We start from the raw sequence: 22,202 nt of genomic DNA, 5'->3' as shown, positions 1-22,202 counted from the left end.
CTGATATATTTTTTAAACCTTTTATTAAAAACATATTAGTAAATGTTAATCCACTGTGAACCAACAATTAACTATTAACTATAACAAAGATAAAAAATGCTGTAAAAATACATTGCTTATTGTTAGTTCATGTTAGATAATGCATTAAATTGGTTGATTATGATTTCACTTTTCTAACTTTAGTGTGTAATGTTGCTGTTTGAGCATAAACAACATCTGCAAAGTTACAAAGTTCAAAGCAAAGGGAGATATTTGCTTTTAAAGAAATTGCTTTTTAAGGACTACAACAAACGGCTGGTAGGGACTGCACGACATTCCTCCAGGGTTAGTGACATCACCAACCCTAAAATTGACATAAGCCCCGCCCCCTGAACATGATTTATAGATTATCAAGACAGAATATGCTAATCAATGACAAGAAGATTACACATAAGCTACATAAATTCATCAACTAACCATTCAGAAACGTCCTGTTGCATTCTACATGTTGTCACTTCTTCTTGAGTCTCTCCATCATTGTCTGAATCCGGTTTGAACATAAAAGGCTAAAGGTTTTTGAAATTTTCAGTGCATGTCTGTGTGAGATAAAAGGACACGAGCTCTTGAAGCTCCACCCTCTGTGCCGGGAGCAGCAGCTCATTTGCATTTAAAGGAACAGACACAAAACGGTGTGTTTTTACTCACCCTCAAAAAGTGACAATTTTAACATGCTATATAAAAATATCTGTGGGGTATTTTGAGCTAAAACTTCACATACACACTCTGGGGACATCAAAGGCTTATTTTACATCTTGTGAAAAGGGCATTATACCACCCCTTTTAACTAATGTTAACAAACGAGATTGTACGATGTTACCAATGTATAACCAAGTGGTATTTGCAACAAAAAAAAGAAAAAAAAAGAATCTATATATAAAAAATATATATATATATAATTAATTTTGTATTACATTAATCAGGCATTGAATGTATGAAAACTGTTCATGTTCATATTAGTTCACAGTGCATAACTAATGTTAACAGATACAACTTTTGATCTTAAAAATATTTATAAATGTTAATATTAACATTAACCAAGAATAATAACTGTAGAAATATTGTTCATTGTTAGTTCACGTCAACTTAATGTAGTTAACCAATGTTTACAAATGAAATCTTATTGTAAAGTGTTATCCAAGTTTTATTTTTGGCATGGTTTTGTTTCCACACCCAATTTATACAGGCTGTATTCCTTTTTTACACAATTACTATCAACTGCAGTAATTGTGTTATATTGACACTTTAAAAAAAAAAAAGTTACATTTTCATTGCTTTCACAATTTTAATGTAGATTGCACTCAACTCAACACTACATGATTCAACCAGTTTCAGTGTTTGGTCCCAAACTAGCACTTTGTTTGTGCATAGTGCTTAATAGCTAAATGAAATACATCCATTAACTCAGGTCCTGTCCATTTACAGTGTAATAATACTAACTTTCATAATTGTTAAACATTGTATTATTATACGTAGTAGTATTAATTTTGAAGAAAAAAAGTCTTCTATATGTCATAATCATTTGTTAACAGTCAAGTATTCATTACTTCAATGAGCTCATTGTTTCTGCCTTAAATTATTACATTGTCTAAATTAATACATTTTTAGCTAACTGTGATTTGTATATGTACATTTCTGAAATACATAACTTAGACAGTTACCTCTGATAACAGATCACTCTAAATTGTAATGTGGACTCGTGCATTTTCTGTAAAGCTGCTTTGAAACAATGTGTATTGTCAAAAGCGCTATACAAATAATTAAATGTGAATTGAACACACATTTGACACACAAACCCATTTGAAATATTTATTTGATATCGGATTTTAAAGCCTAACTCTGACAACAGATAACAGGTACAGTATTGCATTATACCAAAAATAAAAAAAAAGAAACCACCAGCATCAGTTTACAATAAAAAGGCATTTGACTAAATGACAACAGTGTTCCAGTTTCATACTATGGACATACGCTCAAGGCAGAACATACCACAAAATATTGTACCAGTTCATAACATACAATATGAGTTTGTGTTTTTGGGTACATGAATACACACAAGAGCTGAAGAGAAAAGAACCCAACAACATACATTTCACATTGCAGGTTCTGATACATCTATTTTTCAGCTATAAAATCTTCATTGTGGTGTGGAGGAAGAAGGGGATATGAAACAACAATTGAAAAAGTGTAAATTAGAATCACAAATTGTGTGTTCCACGTGTGGCATTACATTGGCATAATTCTTACGTCACAGTTTTGATTAAAAAAACAAAAACAAAAAACAATTTCTTTCTCGTTCTCATGCCCTGTACTGTAAAAAGTAATCAGTTGACTTAACTTAAAAAAAACTGAGGAAACCGTTGCCTCAAAATTAAGTAAAAAAAAACATGCGTAATTAAAAAAAAATATGTTATGACGTGGAATTGTCAAGTTCACAACTTATTTTTTTCAATTATGCATGAAGTTTATTACTTATTCATTTTTAGTTATGTGAACTGAACTTGACAATTCCACATACAGTAACTTTTCCAATTATGCATGAAGTTTATTTACTTAATTTTAAAGGCAACGGGTTTCATCACTTTTTACAGTGTGCTAATGCATTGACAAACTATAAGAGAACTTTCTAAACCAGTGTAATGGTATCTGACAGGTCAACTAAAGATGTTAGCTCAATTACAGACAGAAAGAAATGCTTGGACTAGAGTGCACTAGTAGATAAAAGGGGATTAGTGTCTTGCCTTTAATTCAGCACTTAAATACTGCCACTTTTAGTTGTGGAATATCAGTAAGGACTTTCTAGAAATAAAGTTAAACACAAAAACAAAAGAACGATCAAATGTCAGTCTCCAGAAGGAGAGAATGAAACCCTGTCATCCAGAATGGCAGAAAGATGGAATATTAAAGAGATATTTTGGCCCAAAATAATAATGATTTAAAATAAACATTAAAAACTATGAATTACATTCAAGCACAGAGCCTGGTACGGATCGGTCACCATTTCTCTCAAAGTCTCCTAAACACAACAAACACACTCGCATCGGCAAACATCTGCAATATCAGTAACACAACGGCTTGTAAATTCAAAATTGCACATAGACCAAACAATGACCGAGGGCTCTCATTATAGTCATCGTACCGCCACTAACATCCCAATGTATTTGGTATCAAAATCAAGTTTTTAAAAGTGCAAAATCAAACTGAAAACACACTGAGCCTCACACACATTCACACACACTCACTCTCACAAACAGTTTGTGTGCATGTGTGCACATTTCGTCAAAGCTACATTACTAAAAAAAGAAAAAAATCCCTAGAAATTATCCATACTATTATTGCTATCTCTCTAGATTGAAATGGACACTGCAGCGTTCTAGTGTTGCGCTAGTAATTAGTCATAAAAAATATAATATTAAGAGTACATAGCGTAAAGAATACACATTATTACTAAGACCTGACAGTGATCTAGGAAGATTGATTAAGGATATGTGCGCACACGTTAAACATACTGATGCGTCCTTCTCTGATATTTCAAGGCACACGCGCCCTCGGTTCTTCTTTTGCACATAGACTCGCTCTGACACACACAACGTTCACCTGAGAGTTCGTTCAAATACCAGCCACAAACACAATCAGAGTCAAACAGTCTTACATAAACACGTTTAAAAGAATAGTTCACTCAAAAATAAAATTCTGTCATTATTTACTGCATAATGCAGTTTCAAACCTGTATGACATTCCTTCCATGCGTGGGATGTTTGTTCATACGACTTCTGCGCTATCATTCTATAAAAAAGATCAGCGTGAACGTTCTTTAAAATATCTTCTTTTGTGTTCTCCAGATGAAAGTCATTCATGTTTGAAACCTGACGGTGTGTAAGTAACATACTTTTTTTTTTTTTTAGGTGAACTATTCCTTTAAGATGAAAGCAGCCCACAACAACAGAACTATTGAGACCTACTCCCAATTATTTTTGCTCATATACGTGTGTGTTTCTGTGGGCAGAACTGGACACAACATAAATGCTGTGGAAACATAAGTGCAAACAAATCAGCACTGAAATAAAATCAGTACCGGGCCCAAGGGCTACAGCAAAGAGAGACTGATCAAGACAGAACACACACACACACACACACACACACACACACACACACATTCTTGTTCATCTTTGTGAAGACATTCATTGACACAATGCAATCTCTAGCTCCTACCCATCACAACTAAGGCCCTGTTTACACCTGGTATTAAGATGTGTTTTGGCCAATCGAATTACAAGTGTACGACGCTAAATACAGGTGTAAACGGGGTCTAAAACGTTTTGAGGTTGTCCACTTTCGACCACTTCCAGAGTCAATCGAAAACACATTTGACCAGATTGTTTTCGTAGTGTAAACGAACGCTCATGTGGTCGAATGCGTTCGAACAGCCACAAAAGAGCGCCTAATCTCCACCTACTAACATAACGCGGAAATATTATGGGAAGCGCGCTAGCCAGACGGGATTTAAACATTGTCAGCAGGAGACCCAAGTTTGGTGTGAAGACAAAAAAACATACCAAGCACAATGTTCTCTCACCATTCCTGATTTCACTCATCGCATTTGGCGAGGTCTTCAGAGCAGAAATGAAAGCTATTTTTTCCCCGTCATCTCTGGTCGTGTTGAGACAGATTAAAATACCATGTGTAAACAGGAATGGGTCTCCCTCATGTACTTGTGATCCGATCGACCAAAACACAGATTGATCTAAGTGCCTAACCCGATCCCTTACACTAAACCGAATAAGTCTTGACCCTCAAACAGGCCTTTAAAGGGTTCTCAGAAAGGTTCTCGATTTACTCTCTTTGTCCTCAATCCGATGGTCTAAAACTCAAACCGGTCCTCACAAAGATAGTTGTACAAAAAAAACACCACCACACACACACACAGTCGCAAACACCGACTTGATATCATGCCTTGTTCTAAATAGAAAACACTGGTTTAGAAACATCACGCCTGTCAACGTACCAAGCATTTTTATGCATATACGTGAGAATCCATCTGCGGATCTGCATTTTATTCTAGTTCCACAACGCTCAACACGCACACACGACTGTAGTGGGGCCGCTCTCACAGGGTTCAAAGGTCAGTGCTCCAACAGTGAAGATGTCTTCATTGGAAAAGACAAGAGATCATCTAGAGTACCGCTCATGCTCAAACTAAAAATACCCACGCAACTACACTGCAGATCGATGGGAACAGCAAATGCCAAAACAGGGAAACCACAGCATTTAACATTTCATGAGCGGAGCAAAGGTTTTCATGGGGATGGAGGCGAGTCAAACGCTGTTACATTGGGCCATTACTACTGGAGTCACCCCTGTAGAATGAGACATTTGTAGGCTTTAAATACATGTCCAGTAATATCCTATGGAAGAACACTCAAATGTATCTATATTTACTTCTGCTCCTTGGGTGACTGAGTACCAGTGATGGGTATCGCCATGGTTCCTGTTGCTATGACATCTGTTGCTTTGGCATTAGTGTCACTGCAAGACAGTGGAAGCAACCAATAAGAGGACATCACTGTGCACATTTTGTCATAAGTCTTGAGTCAATGTCAAAGCAGCTGCTAAATTTTCAAAACTGTTTGCAAACAATTTAGTAATGCTTAGACGGAATGCAAGAATGTGTATTAGAGTGTTTTATTTATTAACAACACCAAACTTTTTGCACAATAATTAAGAAATTAATGTTTTAATTAAAACATTACATAATTGTATTATTAGTGGTAATACTAATAAGAAGATTGATACATATAGGGCCCCATCTTGCACCCAGCGCAATTGATTTTGTACACTGACGCATGCATCATTCCCATTTTGCACCCGACGCACAGCGGACTTTTCCCTCCACAGACGCACGTCGGTAAATTAGGGAATGAACTTGCGCTCCCGGGGGCGGTTTAGCGAAAAGAGGAGGCGTGTTCCAGTGCAAACATTCCCTGGTGCTATTTTACAGTTTCAGAAAACAATTCCGCCACAGACCAGGAAAAACCTAGTCTAAAGTCAGTGGCGCATTATTCAGATGCTATTTTAAGGGCGCATGCTTGGCCATAATGCAGCGTGTGCACAACGCACATACACTTTGCTTCTCTCATCTACACAGACGCAGCAGTTCCAATTTTTGCAAACCATACATAATTACAAGGAAAAATATTACCACACGAGGGAAATAATTGTGGTGCCCATGAAGATGTGAAAAAATAGGCATAAATCTAGCTTACACATTTACCAAAATGATTATACGCCTGTTTAACCGAAGCTAATTTGGGTGGGTGTCTCCCATCCCCATACAATGTCACTTCTCTGTGTTTTACAGCCCTGACGAACGTTGGTCTCCTCGGCTGTGAACCGCTCCTGGCATGCGCCTGGCAAATCCGCCGTTATAATAGCAATCCGCCATGGAACAAGCGTGCCTGCTTTTAAAGGGAATGTGAGATGACGCTCTGATTGGTTTATTTCACGTTACGCCCAAACCACACCTATGAGTAATGTAGCTAATTCAGACCAACCCATTTAAGATTTGTGTCGGGGCGCGAAAGTCATTTATCCCGCCGGTATAATAGCAACAGCGCCCGAGATCCGCCCACAAAAGTTACTTGCGTTTCAGATCATTAAAATAGGGCCCATAATGTTTAAAAGTACAATAATGCTTTAAAAATGCGTCGATGGAATGCAAGAATGTTTTACCTGTTGAAGACTGCTTTCTCATTGTTTGCATCGAAGGCAAGTGTAATGCTCTCCTTGGCGACGCTCTCTGTGATGATGTTGGCTCTGTCTTCGTCCTCACTGTCTGAGCCACTGGAGCTGCTGTCGGACGCCACCAGTGGAGCCTTCCTCGCCCCACACACACTCCACACACACGCTGACGAGCCTTTCACTGCAAAACACACATGCTATCAACTCGTGTTCATTGACCATTTCAAGAACATTTAGAACAAACAACAGTGTTGTAAATATGCAAACAATAAATATAATATTATCATCAATAACAATAATATAAGTTTGCGTAAATGTTTAAGTGAAATGTACACTACGTAACTTTTAACATTTAAATAATAATGAGTCAAATCATCAATCCTTCTTCCAAAACGTGTTTTTGGTCTTACCCTGATTCACTAAGCCTATTAAGTGTTTATATTTTAGACCTCTCAGGATAGTTTTTGCAGGAAATTGCGAATATACATCACTCGCTTTGTGTCTCGTCATATCCATAAATGGAGAAAAAGTTGCTCCGATATTTTGACGCGTGTATTGTGTGGGACTGGCATAGGTTAGTTGTCACAATCTTGAGCCAATCGGGGAATCGCTCGTTTAAAAAAAAACACTGAACAGAGGAGAGTCTGCTGGCAACAAGAGAACGCGACAGAGCTTGTAATAAAACAAGAATCAACATTGGCTTGACTTTTCAGAGATGGCAAGAACTGAGGGATTGGAAATGTTGTAAAGTCGACGTGGCGATAGCGTTTTATTACTCAACAGGAGAGTAAGGCATTTTATTGAACGGATAAATTGCCATTTGTATCTCTCTAACAGAGTTCATTGTAAAGTTTTATCTATTGTAAACTAAGGGTTGTTTCATTATGGTTGTTTTAGCGCTGTGCTTTCAAGGAAGTACCGTGTCTATTAATGTATATAGACAGTAATGTCTTCAGCTTGTCAGTTTGAGATCCTTTCCATCTAATCTGGTTATATCTCTTAAGTCTAACAGTGAATGTTTTATGAGCAGTATGATAATCATATTCATCCGCAGTCAATGCATGCATTTTGTTTTTATATCGCTAGCTAGAAGGTCAAAAGTTACATGGTGTACCTTTTAATAACAATATAATAATAATAATAATAATAATAATAATAATAATAATAATAATGATTATCAACAACTTTTATAAGCATTTTGCATATAATAAATATTCTTAATAAGACTAACAGCATTTAGAGGAGAAATTCATGTATTAAATAAGAATTTTGGTATAACAATAATAATATAAATGAAAAATATAATAACAATAATAAAAAAAATAAAAAATTAAAAGCAAAAATTAAATAATACAACTATTCTTCTTCTTCTTCTTATTATTATTATTAATAAAAAAAACAAATATTCTTTATAAGACTAAAAGCACTTAGAGGGGGAAATTAATTTATCAAATTAAAACTACATAAATTACACAAAGTTGTATAATTTTATTAAAATTAAATAAAAAAATTGTTAATAATAATAATAATAATAATAATAACAATAATAATAATGTTTAAAAGTAAAATGAAATATAAAAAATATAATTATTATTACAGTTACTACTACTAACAAAAATATGTAATGTTTTAATTCAATAAATGCATTTTCTCTAAATGCTTAGTAAGAATAACATATTAAACAATTTTTGCGCAAAAATGCAAGATGCTTATAATAATAATAATAATAATAATAATTCATTACATTTATATAGTGCTTTTCTCGGAACTCAAAGCACTTTACATAGAAGGGGGGAATCTCCTCAACCACCACCAATGTGCAGCATCCACCTAGATGATGCGACGGCAGCCATATTGCACCAGAACGCCCACCACACACCAGCTTATTGGTGGAGAGGAGACAGTGATGAAGCCAATCAGTATATGGGGATGATTAGGAGGCCATGATGGACAGAGGCCACTGGGCAAATTTGGCCAGGATGCCGAGGTTACACCCCTACTCTTTTGAAAGACATCCTGGGATTTTTAATGACCACAGAGAGTCAGGACCTCGGTTTAACGTCTCATCTGAAGGACAGTGCTCTTTGACAGTATAGTGTCCCCATCACTATACTGGGGTGTTAGGACCCACACAGACCACAGGGTGAGCGCCCCCTGCTGGCCTCACTTACACCTCTTCCAGCAGCAACCTGGTTTTCCCAGGAGGTCTCCCATCCAGGTACTAACCAGGCTCAACCCTGCTTAGCTTCAGTGGGCAACCAGTCATGGGCTACAGGGTGATATGGCTGCCTGGCTTATAAAAGTTGGTAACATTTTACAGTGTTTATTTACAAAAAAACATTACCCGAATGCAGGTATTTGTTGTTCATTTAGTATAAGGAGGAATGATGAATATACTTTTAAAGAAATAAGCAAGTAAGCCACTCACTTTCTTCATTTTGGCTCTGTTTGTTTGGATTTTCCGAGTCCACAGGTGAACTGCATCTGGGTCCTGCATCTGAACTGCAGAACACCAGAACGTTTAGCACAGTGTCTACATGACCTGAATACACAATATCAACTAAAACACAGTCTCTCCCTCACCAGCAGAAAGGTTGGAAGTCGGTGAAAGTCGCCCATCCCTTCTCCTCCGTCTCGCTGAGCTGGGCGGTAGAGCTTCCCCACACGTTGGAGCCCGTATCTATAGCGATACTAGCAAAATCACGACAGCTGAAGTCATCTTCAAAACTCGCTGTCCATCCAGGACCTGCTGGGTTATAATAATTTTTTCATTCAGATATTATATGAGATCAGGTGGGAGATCTAAATCTAGATCATGTGAGCTGTGAGCATACTCTGTGGATCGCTGGACTGCTTGTCCATGTCCTGGTTCTGGATCTTTTCAGGAGTTTGTTTGGTCTCTGGAAACCACTCCATGTCAGGTGACCCCAGACGCCTGCGAGAGCCACCGTCCACCTCACTCTTCTGAGCATTTGTCACCAGTCCAAACCTATTAAAAAAATAAACCATACACGGCAGTCAGAGCAGTCAATTATTAGAGTGTGAGTGCAAGTGTGTGTGTGTGTGTGTGTGTGTGTGTGTGTGTGTGTGTGTGTGTGTGTTATGAACCTGCTTCTGGATTTCACTTGTGTTGCATAGTTGATTTCTTTATCCTCCCAAATATCTTCCTCCTCCTCAGGATCTTCAAACGGCCGGATTCGCTCCTTTGTGCAAGTCTCAAAGATAGCAGAGCTCTTCTGAGAGAGGAGAGAAACGGGAAGAGTAATAAGAACAGTGAGAAAGGAAGAGTGTGAATGAGAAAATTATAACCCAAAACAGAAAAACCCCCAAAGTGTAATAAGATTATAGAACAATTAATAATAATAATAATAATAATAATAATAATAATAATAATAATATAAAAAATAAAGAAAGAATAAAAATAACAGAAAAACAGGACTCACCCCCTTGTCCCCCAGGTTAAAGTTGATCTCTGAGATTCGATCAAATGTGGCGCTGCAGGAAAAACAGACAGAAACTTGAGTTTAAACCTGAAGCAATCAAAAATGTATTATTTGAAATTATATTTTAATATTAAATATTTCAATTAAAATTCAATTATTTTTTTCTAACTATGGTAGATTTACATTATCAAGGATTAAAGAACATGCAGTTTTTAAACATAAGATTAATATACATTTTATTTAACATTTAGATGAATATTTATATTTAATAGTTGAATCTACATTTAACTCTATATCTAACCCTTTGTGCAGGAATCACCTGATGTTGCCGTCATGCTCTCCGAATTCATCGCCATTCAATCCAAACTGATCAACAAAGTTTGCCGTCATCTGCTGGATCTGATAATCTGAGAACACCTGTTAAGAGAAAGATGCTCATCGAAGGTGATTTGCGGATTGTCATTTTTGATGTTAAAATACTTCCTATGATTTCACAGCACATGTCTTTGTGCAAACTCTCACCAGGTCTGCAGTGTTCTTCTTGTTAGTTTCCATAAGCGTTTCATTCACAAACTGCTCCCAGCGAGCTTTATAGTCCTCTGGTAGCTCTGTCATACACAGACATACCAAATATTTGAAAACAAAGAATGAGGTTTGTTAAAAAATTATATCATTCAAAAGTTTGGGGTCAGTAAGATTTATATACATACACACACTTATAATACATACATACGTATATAACACAAATCCTCCCAAAAACACTGTTAACTACCTTTTATTAGTTGTGTGATTTGGGTCTGCTCTTGTTCTCTCTCTGCATTCTGCACAACTGTGTTGGCAATCCTGGTCAGATGACCCATATACCCTCTTCTCATGCCTCCAGCTTTCCTATAACATACACACAGAGATATAAGATCATAAGATACTCCAGCAAAAGCGTATTGACTCTTTAGCTCATAGATATTCATGTTTGTCCTTACTGTGTTTTGTCATTTTCTTCCCAAGCATCCAAAATCCTCTGAACCAGCCTGCAGTCCTTCAGTAGCTGCACACAAACAATTATATTTCAATGACGTATACATACTGTATACTGTATTTCACAAGAGGAAACCTTTTCATTTTTTGACAATTGATGTAAAGTGCTGTAAATGTATTATATATGTTGTGTGTGTGTGTGTGTGTGTGTGTGTGTTTATGAGGACACAAATGTATATAATGAAATGTGACAATGACATGTATAACTTCCTGTGTCCTCATAAACCAAATAGCTTAAAAACATACTAATCTGTGTTTTTTTACTTTAAAAAAATGCAGATAGTTTTATGTGATGCGACAGGTCGTACAGTATAAAAACCATTACGCCTATGGAGAGTCCTGTAAACCACATTTACAAAAGCCAGTTTGAGTGTGTGATACATATACGTGTGTGTGTGTGTGTGTGTGTGTGTGTGTGTGTGTGTGTGTGTGTGTGTGTGTGTGTGTGTGTGTGTGTGTGTGTGTGTGTGTGTGTGTGTGTGTGTGTGTATATATATATATATATATATACACATACACACACACATACATACATGTACATATGTACATTTACCAAGCGAGTCAGATCTAGCAAGTGACTCAAACTTTATTATTCTGCTGACATGGTAATATATAGTGCCTCACTACTGCCAATTTATTTTATATTACATGTTACTATATATGACTATACAAAGCTTCAATAAGTGAGGGTCATGCTTACATGCTTTATCAGGTCACAGCTTGTGAACATGTCAGATCTGTCTGAGTTTTGTGTTTCCAGCTGAATCTGATCTTGACTGTCATGTGTTTTTCCATTCTGTGTTGACTGGTTAAGGATGGCAGAGACACAATGCTCCACTTGGATGTGTAGGAAGTTATTCCAGGAGAATTTAAAAAACAAGTCCTAAAGAGAGAAACAGATTAAGAAAAAAAATGGAAATGTCTCTGAAAGAACTCATGTTCACCAAGGCTGCATTTATTTGATCAAACATACAGTAAAACAGTAATAATGAGAAATATTATAACAATTTAAAATTATATTCAATTTTACTATATTTTAAATACATTTAAATTATTCCTGTGATGGTAAAGCTGAATTTTCAGCACCATTACTCCAATCATCAATACTCCAGTCACATGATGCTTCAAAAATCATTCTAATATGCTGATTTGCTGCTCAAGAAACATATCTTATTATTATCAATGTTTAAAACTGTTGTGCTGCTGCTTTTTTTTGTGGAAACCATTATGCGTTTATTATTTTTAGAATTCTTTGATGAATATTAAGTTCAAAAGAACAGCATTTATTTGAAAGAGAATTCTTTTGTAACATTATAAATGTCTTTACTGTCACTTTTGATCAATTTAATGCATCCTTGCTGAATAAACATTCATTTCTTTAAAAAAAAAAAAAAAAAAGTAAAAAAAGTAAAATGAATAATTTCTTACAATAAAAAATTTAAACAAATAATATCAAATTGTCTCATTTCCAGATAGATCAAAATGTAAAGTATTTAAAAAAATGATTGGCTCTAAGAAAGGAAACATCTTGTTTATTTGTTGACTTTGTAAGCTAGACTAAGGATGACTCATACCAGCAGCAGGTTGATCATGTTCATTTGGCAGAGCTCCTGGTGGATTCTGGGAGATCTGGTGTACAGGAGAGCAGCCATCAATCTGGACGCATACAGCCGCGCGTTGCCAAACGGCTCCTCAAGAATACCCATCGTGGTCAACATCACACATTTCTGAGTGCGGAGATATTCCAAAAAACATCAACCTCCTCTATGTGACATCTTTCAGTAATTTGACTTTGTTTTAAGACTTGATAAAACCAGAGGAGCAGACCAACCTTGAGTGGGTTTAACAGAAGGTGGTGGAAGTGCTTTAGATGTGGTTGGATGCCCATTAAAATGCTGTTGTTAACAGTGTAAGACTTTTCCAATCCCTGAGAGCACGGGTCAGTCACCTGCTCAACACTGTTACACACACACACATTTTTTAGTAACAGTGATTGTGTGTGTGTGTGTGTGATTAAATACATTTGTTACTCACCCAGGTCTCTGAGTTTCCAACAATGTGAGTAACACTTGCGTTCCATAGACGATGCACACTTCACTCTTTTCTCCTTCAAACATGTTCTTCAATAGGGCCTCAACATTCTGCTGTCTGAAACAGCAGCCAAAGACTTCAGTTTAGTTAATCTGTTCAAGCATAAAGTCCATTCCACATTCTGCTTATTTTGGCTGACAACTGGCCACTTAGACAGTAAGAAACCATCTAGCTGACATGAAAAGTGACTGAACACAGTGGCGGTGATCACACGCACTCACAGCTCTAGTGTTGTGAGCAAAGGGTCGGTCTCTGAAGATTCCTGCAGCAGACTGGCCTGATCTCTGCTCAGACGGATGATGTCACACAGGGTCTGAGATGCGTTCGACTGCCTCTGTAAACACACATTTATGTATATGTGTCATCTTTCATATGTCTATTTATTTCGATTTGTAAGATGGAATCAAATGTTATGTCGCATAAGGACTTTTTCAATACCAAGATCAAAAACAGTATAACTATCATCCTTAAAGGGATAGTTCACCCAAAAATGAAATTATTAAAGTCCCCCTGTGGTGAAAATCAAGCTTTTAATGTTGTTGTTTATATGTCTATGTGGTGTTTTTAATATGCTTTAAGACAAACCATGTCCAAATGCATAAGTCAACACCGTTTCTGAGTTTTTTTCTCCTTAAAACTGCAATGAACCAAAGACAGTCTCAAAAACACCGCTGAAACACCGTTTGAAATCGCTGGTGTTTATTACGCTACAAACTACCTTGTAACCAATCACATCAACGTGTGATCGTCAACGAGTGGATCTCTGAACTGGTGTGAGTGAGTGGAGGCGGGGCTAATTTGCATATTTATAGAACCACGTATAACTAAATGAGGCAAGGGGCAAGTTACATTCAAGCTATTTTAAGGCATGAAGAATTTTTTTTCCCCAAGGAAAAAACATTTAAATATGTAATTTTGGTGATCAAATATTAGTTTTAAGGGACAAAATGATTGACTACAGGGGGACTTTAAAAGAGCTGTATGTAAGAAATGTATTTCAATGAATCATAAAATGGCCCTGATATGTCACTAGACATTAAGAAATCATGTTCATTTCAAATACTTATATCACTGACAACAGTAGTACGGCCAGGATATTGTCATTTAAAAGTGAAGTTGCAGCCCTCAACTGATGTTGATGTTGTGTTTTGGCCTGATGCCCCACCCTCCACCTATCTACCAATCACGAAGTCAGTTGTGTTTCAGCACCGGGTTGCCAGCTCTGCTCTAGTTACCACAGCTGCAGCTACAAACGTGTCAGCCTACGTTCCTGCTGGATCCTGCAGCCTATCTGGCAACCTCTAGTCAGGGGGAGGGGGAGGGGGAGGGGGAGGGGGAGGGGATACACTGCTCTACAGTAATTTGAAAGTGATTGCAGTACCAGTTTTGTCCACAATCTTACATACAGTTCCTTTAAAGATTAATGATATTTTGAAGAAAGTCGGAAACCGTATGGGGGGGTTCCAACTGTTTGGTTTCCGACATTCTTCAAAATATCATCTTTTGCGTTCAGCAGAAGAAAAATTCATACAGGTTTGGAACAAACTCATCATGAGTAAATGATGACAGAATTTTCATGTTTGGGTGAACTATCCCTTTAAAGCTGCAGTCCGTAGTTTTTCCTCTTTGTCGCCATCTCTGTTCGAAATCTGCCATTGCAGTTATTCGCGGAATTATCAACTTTACGTGGGTTGTGCCTCGGCACGGCACAGCGCGGATGAATCCAATGTTTTGAGGAAAATGTGTAGCTGTCAGTCACCGCTCATTCTACTTTTTGGAAGTATGACCAACATAAGAATTTTCACCTGAAAATGTCGTCTGAACAAGAAAGTAACATTCACTTTTGTTCTGACCAACTAAGGAAAAAAAAGCATTGCAGTAAATCGCGCTGATTAAATCTAACGATCGCTTATATCACGTCAAACCGTGCAAATTATATTTTGTTCTCAAATTGTTAATGCTAACAACATCAGCATTGCGTGACTACATTTAATGCCCTTCTGATATTATCCTTGTTTTCACATGGGCCCGGATGCACTCTCTTTTTTTCTGTAGCCACTCCGAAGTCCGAAATCTTTTGCGTTTTACAACGGGTGAATCTACAGTTGTCATTGGTGATTGTCGTTTGAACCTTTCTGGATCCGCCATCAAATTGATAAGTTTAATTATATCAAGTGCTGTGAGAAAAGGCTATAAATCTCCACCTCCAACATCCTCACACGCAATATAGCCTACTAGCCGAGACTCCTTCTTTATGTGTACAGATGTGACGAAATGATGCAAAGACATGCTCGAATTTCCCGCGGAAATCCACCAATACCACTGGAATTAAAAACATTATTACAAGCTTACCGTTTGAATCAAGCTAAGGCAAGCAGATCGTTTTGAACACTGGCTGGTTATGTACTTGCTCAAAAAATTATTTTGGATAATTTTTAACCCAAAAAAGTTACGGACTGGAGCTTTAAGGTAAGAGATTTAAACGAGTACTTAACGGTATGTATCAGACTTTGTCATGTAATTCATTCTCTAGTAAAACTCTAGTGATGTCTGACCTCATCGTCAATGTGAGGGTGTATAAGCTCAATGAGTCTCTGGATCAGCCTCTCTTCATTCAGCCACTGAAAACAGACGACATGAAAATAAAATAAAAATTACACACAGATACAGGTGTTTATTTCGTTTTGAGCACTTTTATATCCCACGGGTTGATTTTTATTAAAACTAAAGATTACAGTTTTTACTTTTTGTTTTATGAAAGTCACATTAAAATTGTTTTTGAAAATACTGACCATGTCTTCATCATTTCAGTTTTTTTTTTCTAATGACTTCTATGCACATATTTTTATTGTTTTTCCCCTGTGCCACATTTTAAATATAAATTCAATACAAATGAAAATGTAAAATTTAAAAATATGAATTATTTCAACTATGATAAGATACACAAGAACTAAAATCATCAAAAAACACTTTAAATATTATAAACACTACCATTCAATGTTTGGGGTCAGTAAGATTTTTTAGTTTTACTCATCAAGGACACATTAAATTTATCAAAAATGTGAGTAAAGACATTTATAATGTTACAAAAGATTTATATTTCAAAACAAATGCTGTTTTTTAACTATCAACTCATCAAAGAATCTTGAAAAATAAAATGCATCAGTTTCCACCAAAACAGCACAACTGTTTTAATAATAATAATAAATGTTTATTGAGCATCAAATCAGCATATTAAAATGATTTAATGAGTTTATTTTTTCTCAAAGCCAAAGTGTCCATTATAGAAATATTAATGAATCAGCTGGTTGAATGCACTCACACTAAGCACTTCCTGTCTGAGACAAGCGGGCTCCACGCTGCTAATGAGACGCAGCACCAGATCCATCATGGCCGACGTGTCCAAGTGTTTCAACACCTGCCCTATAAAATCCTCTTTTTTCTTTAGGAAACCAATCATCTGATGAAAAATTTGAATCAACAAAGATCAGGATAAAAAGAATCATGCAAATACAAATCAATGATTTTCAAAGGAACTGAGATGCATATTTGCGCACCTGCTCTGTCTTGCGGGTGATGAGGTTGCCAACAGTTTTACTGAAGAACGAGGCCAGTAGAGGGTTCAGCGGTGGCGTCTGCTCTAGGAAATTATAGAGTGTCTTCAGCAGAGACTCGTCTCCACCAACTTTATCGTTGATGAGGGACACATCGCACGTCAACAACTCACATGCTACATTAGCATACCTGCATGAGAGACCGAGAGAAAAAAAACATATACAACTAGTGGATGACCAACACATCTTAAATAGATTCAATATACACTGCAAATACACTGCGAATTTAAAGGTAGGGTAGGCAAATTGTTTTATAAACACTTTCTGTTATACTAGTTGAAACTCTTTTCACATCCTGATAGCAATAAATAATAGGTCTAAATATTGAAACATGTACATATATCTTCTGTGGGGGGACCAAAAAATGTTCGTTCAATCATTGCATTTGGTCCAAAAGCAATGATACGTTGTCCTCCACAAACCTGCTCACGCAGACATCCAAGCCATCAGCACGTTCTGTAAGGCTATGCAGAGTTGTAGACAGAAAGCCACCAAGTGTCGCAAACAAACAGCAGCCTTCTTTTACAGTTCCTCCTGAAGCAAAACAACAAGCTTATGCTGCGTTCACGCCATGTCGTAACCGCAATTAAGAGAAGGCCACTCGTGACGTTCTACCCGGAGCTGTTCACGTCCTCAGACTCGGATTGATGCGTTTCTATGTCAACACTTTCAATGGTGAAATAAATCTTGTATTTAACATTACTGTCGTAAATACCACTCACGCAGAGCCGTCGTTTTCTTTTCCTTGACTCTTCCAACCGCACTTTCTTCGTTTTCTTCGTCGACTCTGCCATGATTCACGTCTGAAATGCGTGCTAGTGTCTTCCATAGAGGCTGCTTCATATGTTGTTGATGTATGTGACGTCGTGCCGTAAAGCAAGTCGGGTTTCTCGCAAGATTTGTCGGGGCGCCAGCGCTCAAACTTGCACTGCTGGTTTTGCCAGCGGCGTCCCCCCCCCGCTTTGCTATCGGGATGATTCGCCCTACTACGAGTTTGTTTACCATCGAAATGATTTCGAAGGGTTATATTAAGGTACAAATCTTGCATAGTGTGCCTTTAATGTGTTTTGAAGGAGGTGTGGCTTTGGAGTTGCTCTAAAGGGAGGGCTGGATCTCATGCTTTCAAAGCTAGCTTGCTATTGCTAGCCTGTCCAAAATTGCCTAGCCTACCTTTAATGGCAGCACAAGCACATGAATACATATTTAGTAAATTAACTGCAAATAATTAAGAACTGTGTGTTAAAAAATGTAATGTGTGTTATCCATTAGCAAGATTGTCAGTAATTTTTTAATGGACAAGTTGCAACACTGTTGTTTACCATACAAGGCGGTGGAATAATCGGTGGAATAATAACTGAAAAACAAACTTTGAAATGTTTGCCTTGCCAACTAATTTAAATACTGAGTTGAAGTACTAAAATGACTAAAACTGAAATAAAAATAAATTCAAGCTAAATAGAAATATAAAAAAATAAAAACTTATAAAATTACAAGAGCACACACCTTTAGTTACTAAAACTTAAACTAAAATTAAAAAAATTGCTAATTCAAAATATTAATAAATACTATAACAGCATATATGATACTAAATAATACTGGGATAACTAACAAAAAATTAATAATTATTTGCCAAAAATGAGTTGATTAATTATCCGATTAACTGTCTGATAATTTGTCATTTTTTAAATATATACATAAAAAAACAAATGTAAACCAGCCTGCTACATAATATCTAATTGGCCAAATATCAGTTGATGAAATTAAGCTGTTCAAATATCTGTCAATTAATTTTTTCTCCATTGCAGAGTTTTAAAACATTTTATGTAAGAGGTGCTCAGAAAGTGTAGAGCATCTTTTTCACTCACTTGTAGCGCAGTTTCTCCTCCCGGTCAGTAGGGGGCTCGTGCGTGACGAGGTTGAGAAGCTCCAGCATGCTGCTGTCCCGGGTGAGGAAGAGGAGGAGGCGCTGATTCTGCGCCTTGCACTCCTGCAGCACATCTTCTTCATCCAGCAGCTCCTGTAGGGTCACATCCTCCTTCTCCAAGAGCTTCTCAACCTGAGATGAGTTGTGCAGGTCAAACTTCCAGAACATGACTGCAGCCTGTAGAAGAAAGAGAGAGCGCCTGAGACAGACAGAGAGAGGATGTTACTTACTCAAGCATATTAGAATAAGAAATCAAGCTGATGTTTTAAAGGGTTTGCTGGCCACTGACTAACTCTTAGTTTGCCAAAAAGTCAAATTAGAAAATGCACCAGTAAAATAGTGAATAGTAAAATCCAGAGCAGGTGCAGCATCAACAGCAACTATTAAACATGTCTGTTTACAACAACTGTTACAAACAACTGTTAAACTGTTAAACGAGTCAGCTGTAATTACACTCTTAGTTAAAGAAATTAAAGCTGATCTAATTTCATTTGACTTCATTTGAAATCCACTCTTTGACAGTAGGTGGCGCTTATGGAACAGCAATGATTTTGTTTCCTAGATTACCTCTGTACACAAAGCAGCACTGCGCTTATAAACACTACTTTATACAGACGTAAGACGAAAATAAATTATAATCGAAACTTTTCTGAAGACAGTCAGTTGCCTTCAGAGTACATTCATATAAAACCCAACACCAATTCTTCCTATATTTCATGCATCGCAAACAATGAGCTTGTTGTGCCTGGTACAGCATTTTCTCTTCTGCGTTTGTCTTTAGTGTCCCATCTCTGGCATGTGATAACTTCCTGTTTACAGACTTAGTAATATTTCGACACACGTTGTAGTAGGCAGTGGCTAAAGGCTGCAATGAATCATAAATATGGAGAGAACGCCGCAATAGAAATTCTGAAAATACCTCAGTGTTTGTAGTCAACATTTCAAAATGGATGCCCACAAACAGTTTTTCAGTTGAAAAAAAGGAGGGGAAAAACTGAAGAGACTGCCATTCTGTCCGAAGCAAAATGCTGTCGCGTACAGGCAAGAAAGCTGTTGCCATAGTGTTCCATTTTTACCATAGTGCTGTTTAAATAGTAGACATAGCATGATACCATGATAAACCTACAATTACTGTTCTGTTAATAACCCTCAGTTGATCCGACTATCCGTGGGTGGGGATACAAAAATGCGGAAGTACTGTATAATCTGTAGTTTTCATGAAAGTCCTGGAGCTGTCAAAAGTCACGACATTTGCTGGTGAAATTTTGCTGACAAATAAACATGAATTTCTCGGCCCAGGTAACACGGAGAACGAGTAAACATTGTTCATTTACATACTACCAGCATTGTAACAATTCAAAGCGGTTTGAAAATCGGTGAAGTTACACTTTAAGCAGTAAATTACCTTCAGGGAGATAGTGTGTTTCCTTGGTTGGGATGCAGAGACCAGTTTACACACATTGGTTTCCTAGATTGAGTGGTCAGTGGTCAGATAACCCACCCATCCGAAAGGGCTGCCTTACATTACAACACAGGCTCCTGTAGGGACAAAGACAAGTCATCAAGAAATGACTGAGACCAGTGAGGAAAACAGTGATGAGTGGAGGCGAGGAAAGAATGCCATGCACATTTTAATTAAGTCACATCAAGGTTCTGTAATACGACTAGGACTCGGGCTGAATAATCTCGTTTAAAACGCACATGAAGGTGTTCACACACCTACAGATAACAGCATGTTCCATTTTAGTCTTTTAATGGGATTAATCAGCGTATTCAGCGGATATGAGGTCAGCCGCTAGCCTAAACCACATCATACAGACCATTACTGCACTGCATCTATTACAACAAACATTTATATAGAGCGCACTCACAGAGAGAAATACTACAACTAGAGGAAAGCGATAAAAATATTTATCATAGAAACATTATTAATTATTCATTTTTTTTTACTTTTCCAGCACTAGATAAATGTATCTACTGTGTAAAATGTTGGTTATTGTGTAAAGCGAAGTTTTAACATTATGAACATCAATCAGCAAATACTAATTAAAATCATGTGTGTTCGGTGAAAGCAAGAATGCTACAGAGATCATCATGTGTGTGATCATCAAATCATACAGTCCACACACACTTCACGCCCACGTCTGTGACAGGGCTACGGGCATTCAATGAAAATCAGACGACTGTACGACGACAATGTTATTTTGAACTAAAATACGTATTTGTATTTATCTTAACGAGGCGAAATCACATCCCTCGTTCAAGATCAATGTCAGAGAGAGAGACACACACACACAGCGGCCTCGGTCAATGTCACTGTCCGTGATCCACCAATCAGAACGCAGAAGCGAGACTCGAAACACCAATCAAAACGCTTAGAATTTGCATGCCCGTTTACTGGATGTTGCAAAGCATTATAAATGCCTCCACTGTCAAAAGCCTTTAAATCGTATTAAACTCATTTGCATAAACAAAGGTAACATCCTCAGGAGCCCAAGCATGTCGAGGTAGTGACTACGTAACGATACAGCTATCGTATTTGATCTCAGAATATTATGATGACTGTAATATGAGCATACACTTCAAGGTGAAAGGCATTACTGTTTAACATAGTCATCATGGAATATTTTTAATAATTGCTCATGTCACGTGAGTCCATATGCAGGTCATAAACGCATCTGTACTCTTCATCAGAGACGATTGACTAGCATATAAACGCACAGACATAGTAAAAACAGCATTAATGTGAACAAATACACTGCTGTGAACTTACCAGAAACACTTTGAGATGTCAGACAAACAAACAGCGATCTGTGATCAGACCTGTTCTGTACGGTGTCAAAGGGCGAGGGGAGATGTGATATTTTGTTTACGATGCATCGTCCTGCATCCATAGATCCCCCAACGTCCTAACGTTTCCTCCTTCAGCAGCCCTGCTTCAGCACTGGCTCCTTCAGAGCTTTAAACTGTTAGCAGAAAAAGATTTGGACATTATTTATCAAGTCAAAATGGCCGACAAGGAGACGCGGACGCGCACGCTGTGTGTGAACGCGCTTGGGCTTGGGCGATCGGTTCGATTTAGTTTTATGGGAAGAGTGAAATATTGCTCTTATTAGTAAATGGAGGAAATATATTCTTTATTATTTATGACAATATACAAAGTTGTATATCATATAAATATAAATGTAGGTCAAAAATCTAATATAAAATAGTTTTTTAAAACGATTAGGAAGGAAATACTCACAACTGAATATAATAATATAATAAACTTTATAGTATATTAGTATATTACGCAGTGATTGTAACTTTACTTTTTTTTTT

The 22,202-nt window shown here is 37.1% G+C and overlaps 1 protein-coding gene across 2 annotated transcripts; it reads right to left on the bottom strand.

Moving 5' to 3' along the window:
* Window positions 1–1,831: 1,831 nt before the first annotated feature.
* Window positions 1,832–21,927, bottom strand: ppp6r2b (protein phosphatase 6, regulatory subunit 2b). 2 transcript variants are annotated; one of them, XM_084124856.1, is made up of 23 exons: window positions 21,655–21,927; window positions 20,287–20,420; window positions 18,823–19,080; window positions 16,901–17,087; window positions 16,666–16,803; window positions 15,899–15,964; window positions 13,565–13,677; window positions 13,287–13,400; window positions 13,084–13,210; window positions 12,827–12,979; window positions 11,953–12,135; window positions 11,198–11,262; window positions 10,990–11,105; window positions 10,740–10,825; window positions 10,537–10,634; window positions 10,218–10,269; window positions 9,883–10,010; window positions 9,609–9,763; window positions 9,358–9,523; window positions 9,203–9,276; window positions 6,766–6,955; window positions 5,476–5,562; window positions 1,832–5,393 (listed from the first exon to the last, which is right to left on the bottom strand). In XM_084124856.1, exons 3-23 carry the CDS (start codon window positions 19,047–19,049, stop codon window positions 5,363–5,365), a joined length of 2,556 nt encoding a protein of 851 aa, XP_083980982.1. In that variant the 5' UTR covers window positions 19,050–19,080; window positions 20,287–20,420; window positions 21,655–21,927; the 3' UTR covers window positions 1,832–5,362. The 2 variants fall into 2 exon arrangements, with proteins under 2 accessions (XP_083980982.1, XP_083980983.1); XM_084124857.1 differs by having other exon boundaries at window positions 9,358–9,520.
* Between the last annotated feature and the right edge of the window lie 275 nt (window positions 21,928–22,202).

This window comes from Abramis brama, assembly GCF_963993115.1.
Source record: "Abramis brama genome assembly, chromosome: 9".
NCBI classification, from domain to species: Eukaryota; Metazoa; Chordata; class Actinopteri; order Cypriniformes; family Leuciscidae; genus Abramis; species Abramis brama.
This window is presented reverse-complemented; position numbering and strand designations above follow the sequence as displayed.

Excerpts from the sequence above, each read along its gene's own strand:
- ppp6r2b (XM_084124856.1), bottom strand. The coding sequence starts at position 19,049 with ATGTTCTGGAAGTTTGACCTGCACAACTCATCTCAGGTTGAGAAGCTC. Across the intron at positions 9,524-9,608 it reads GCAGTCCAGCGATCCACAGA|CAGGTCCTGGATGGACAGCG; the intron begins GTATGCTCACAG and ends ATTATAACCCAG. Across the intron at positions 5,563-6,765 it reads GAGAAAGCAGTCTTCAACAG|TGACACTAATGCCAAAGCAA; the intron begins GTAAAACATTCT and ends ACTGTCTTGCAG.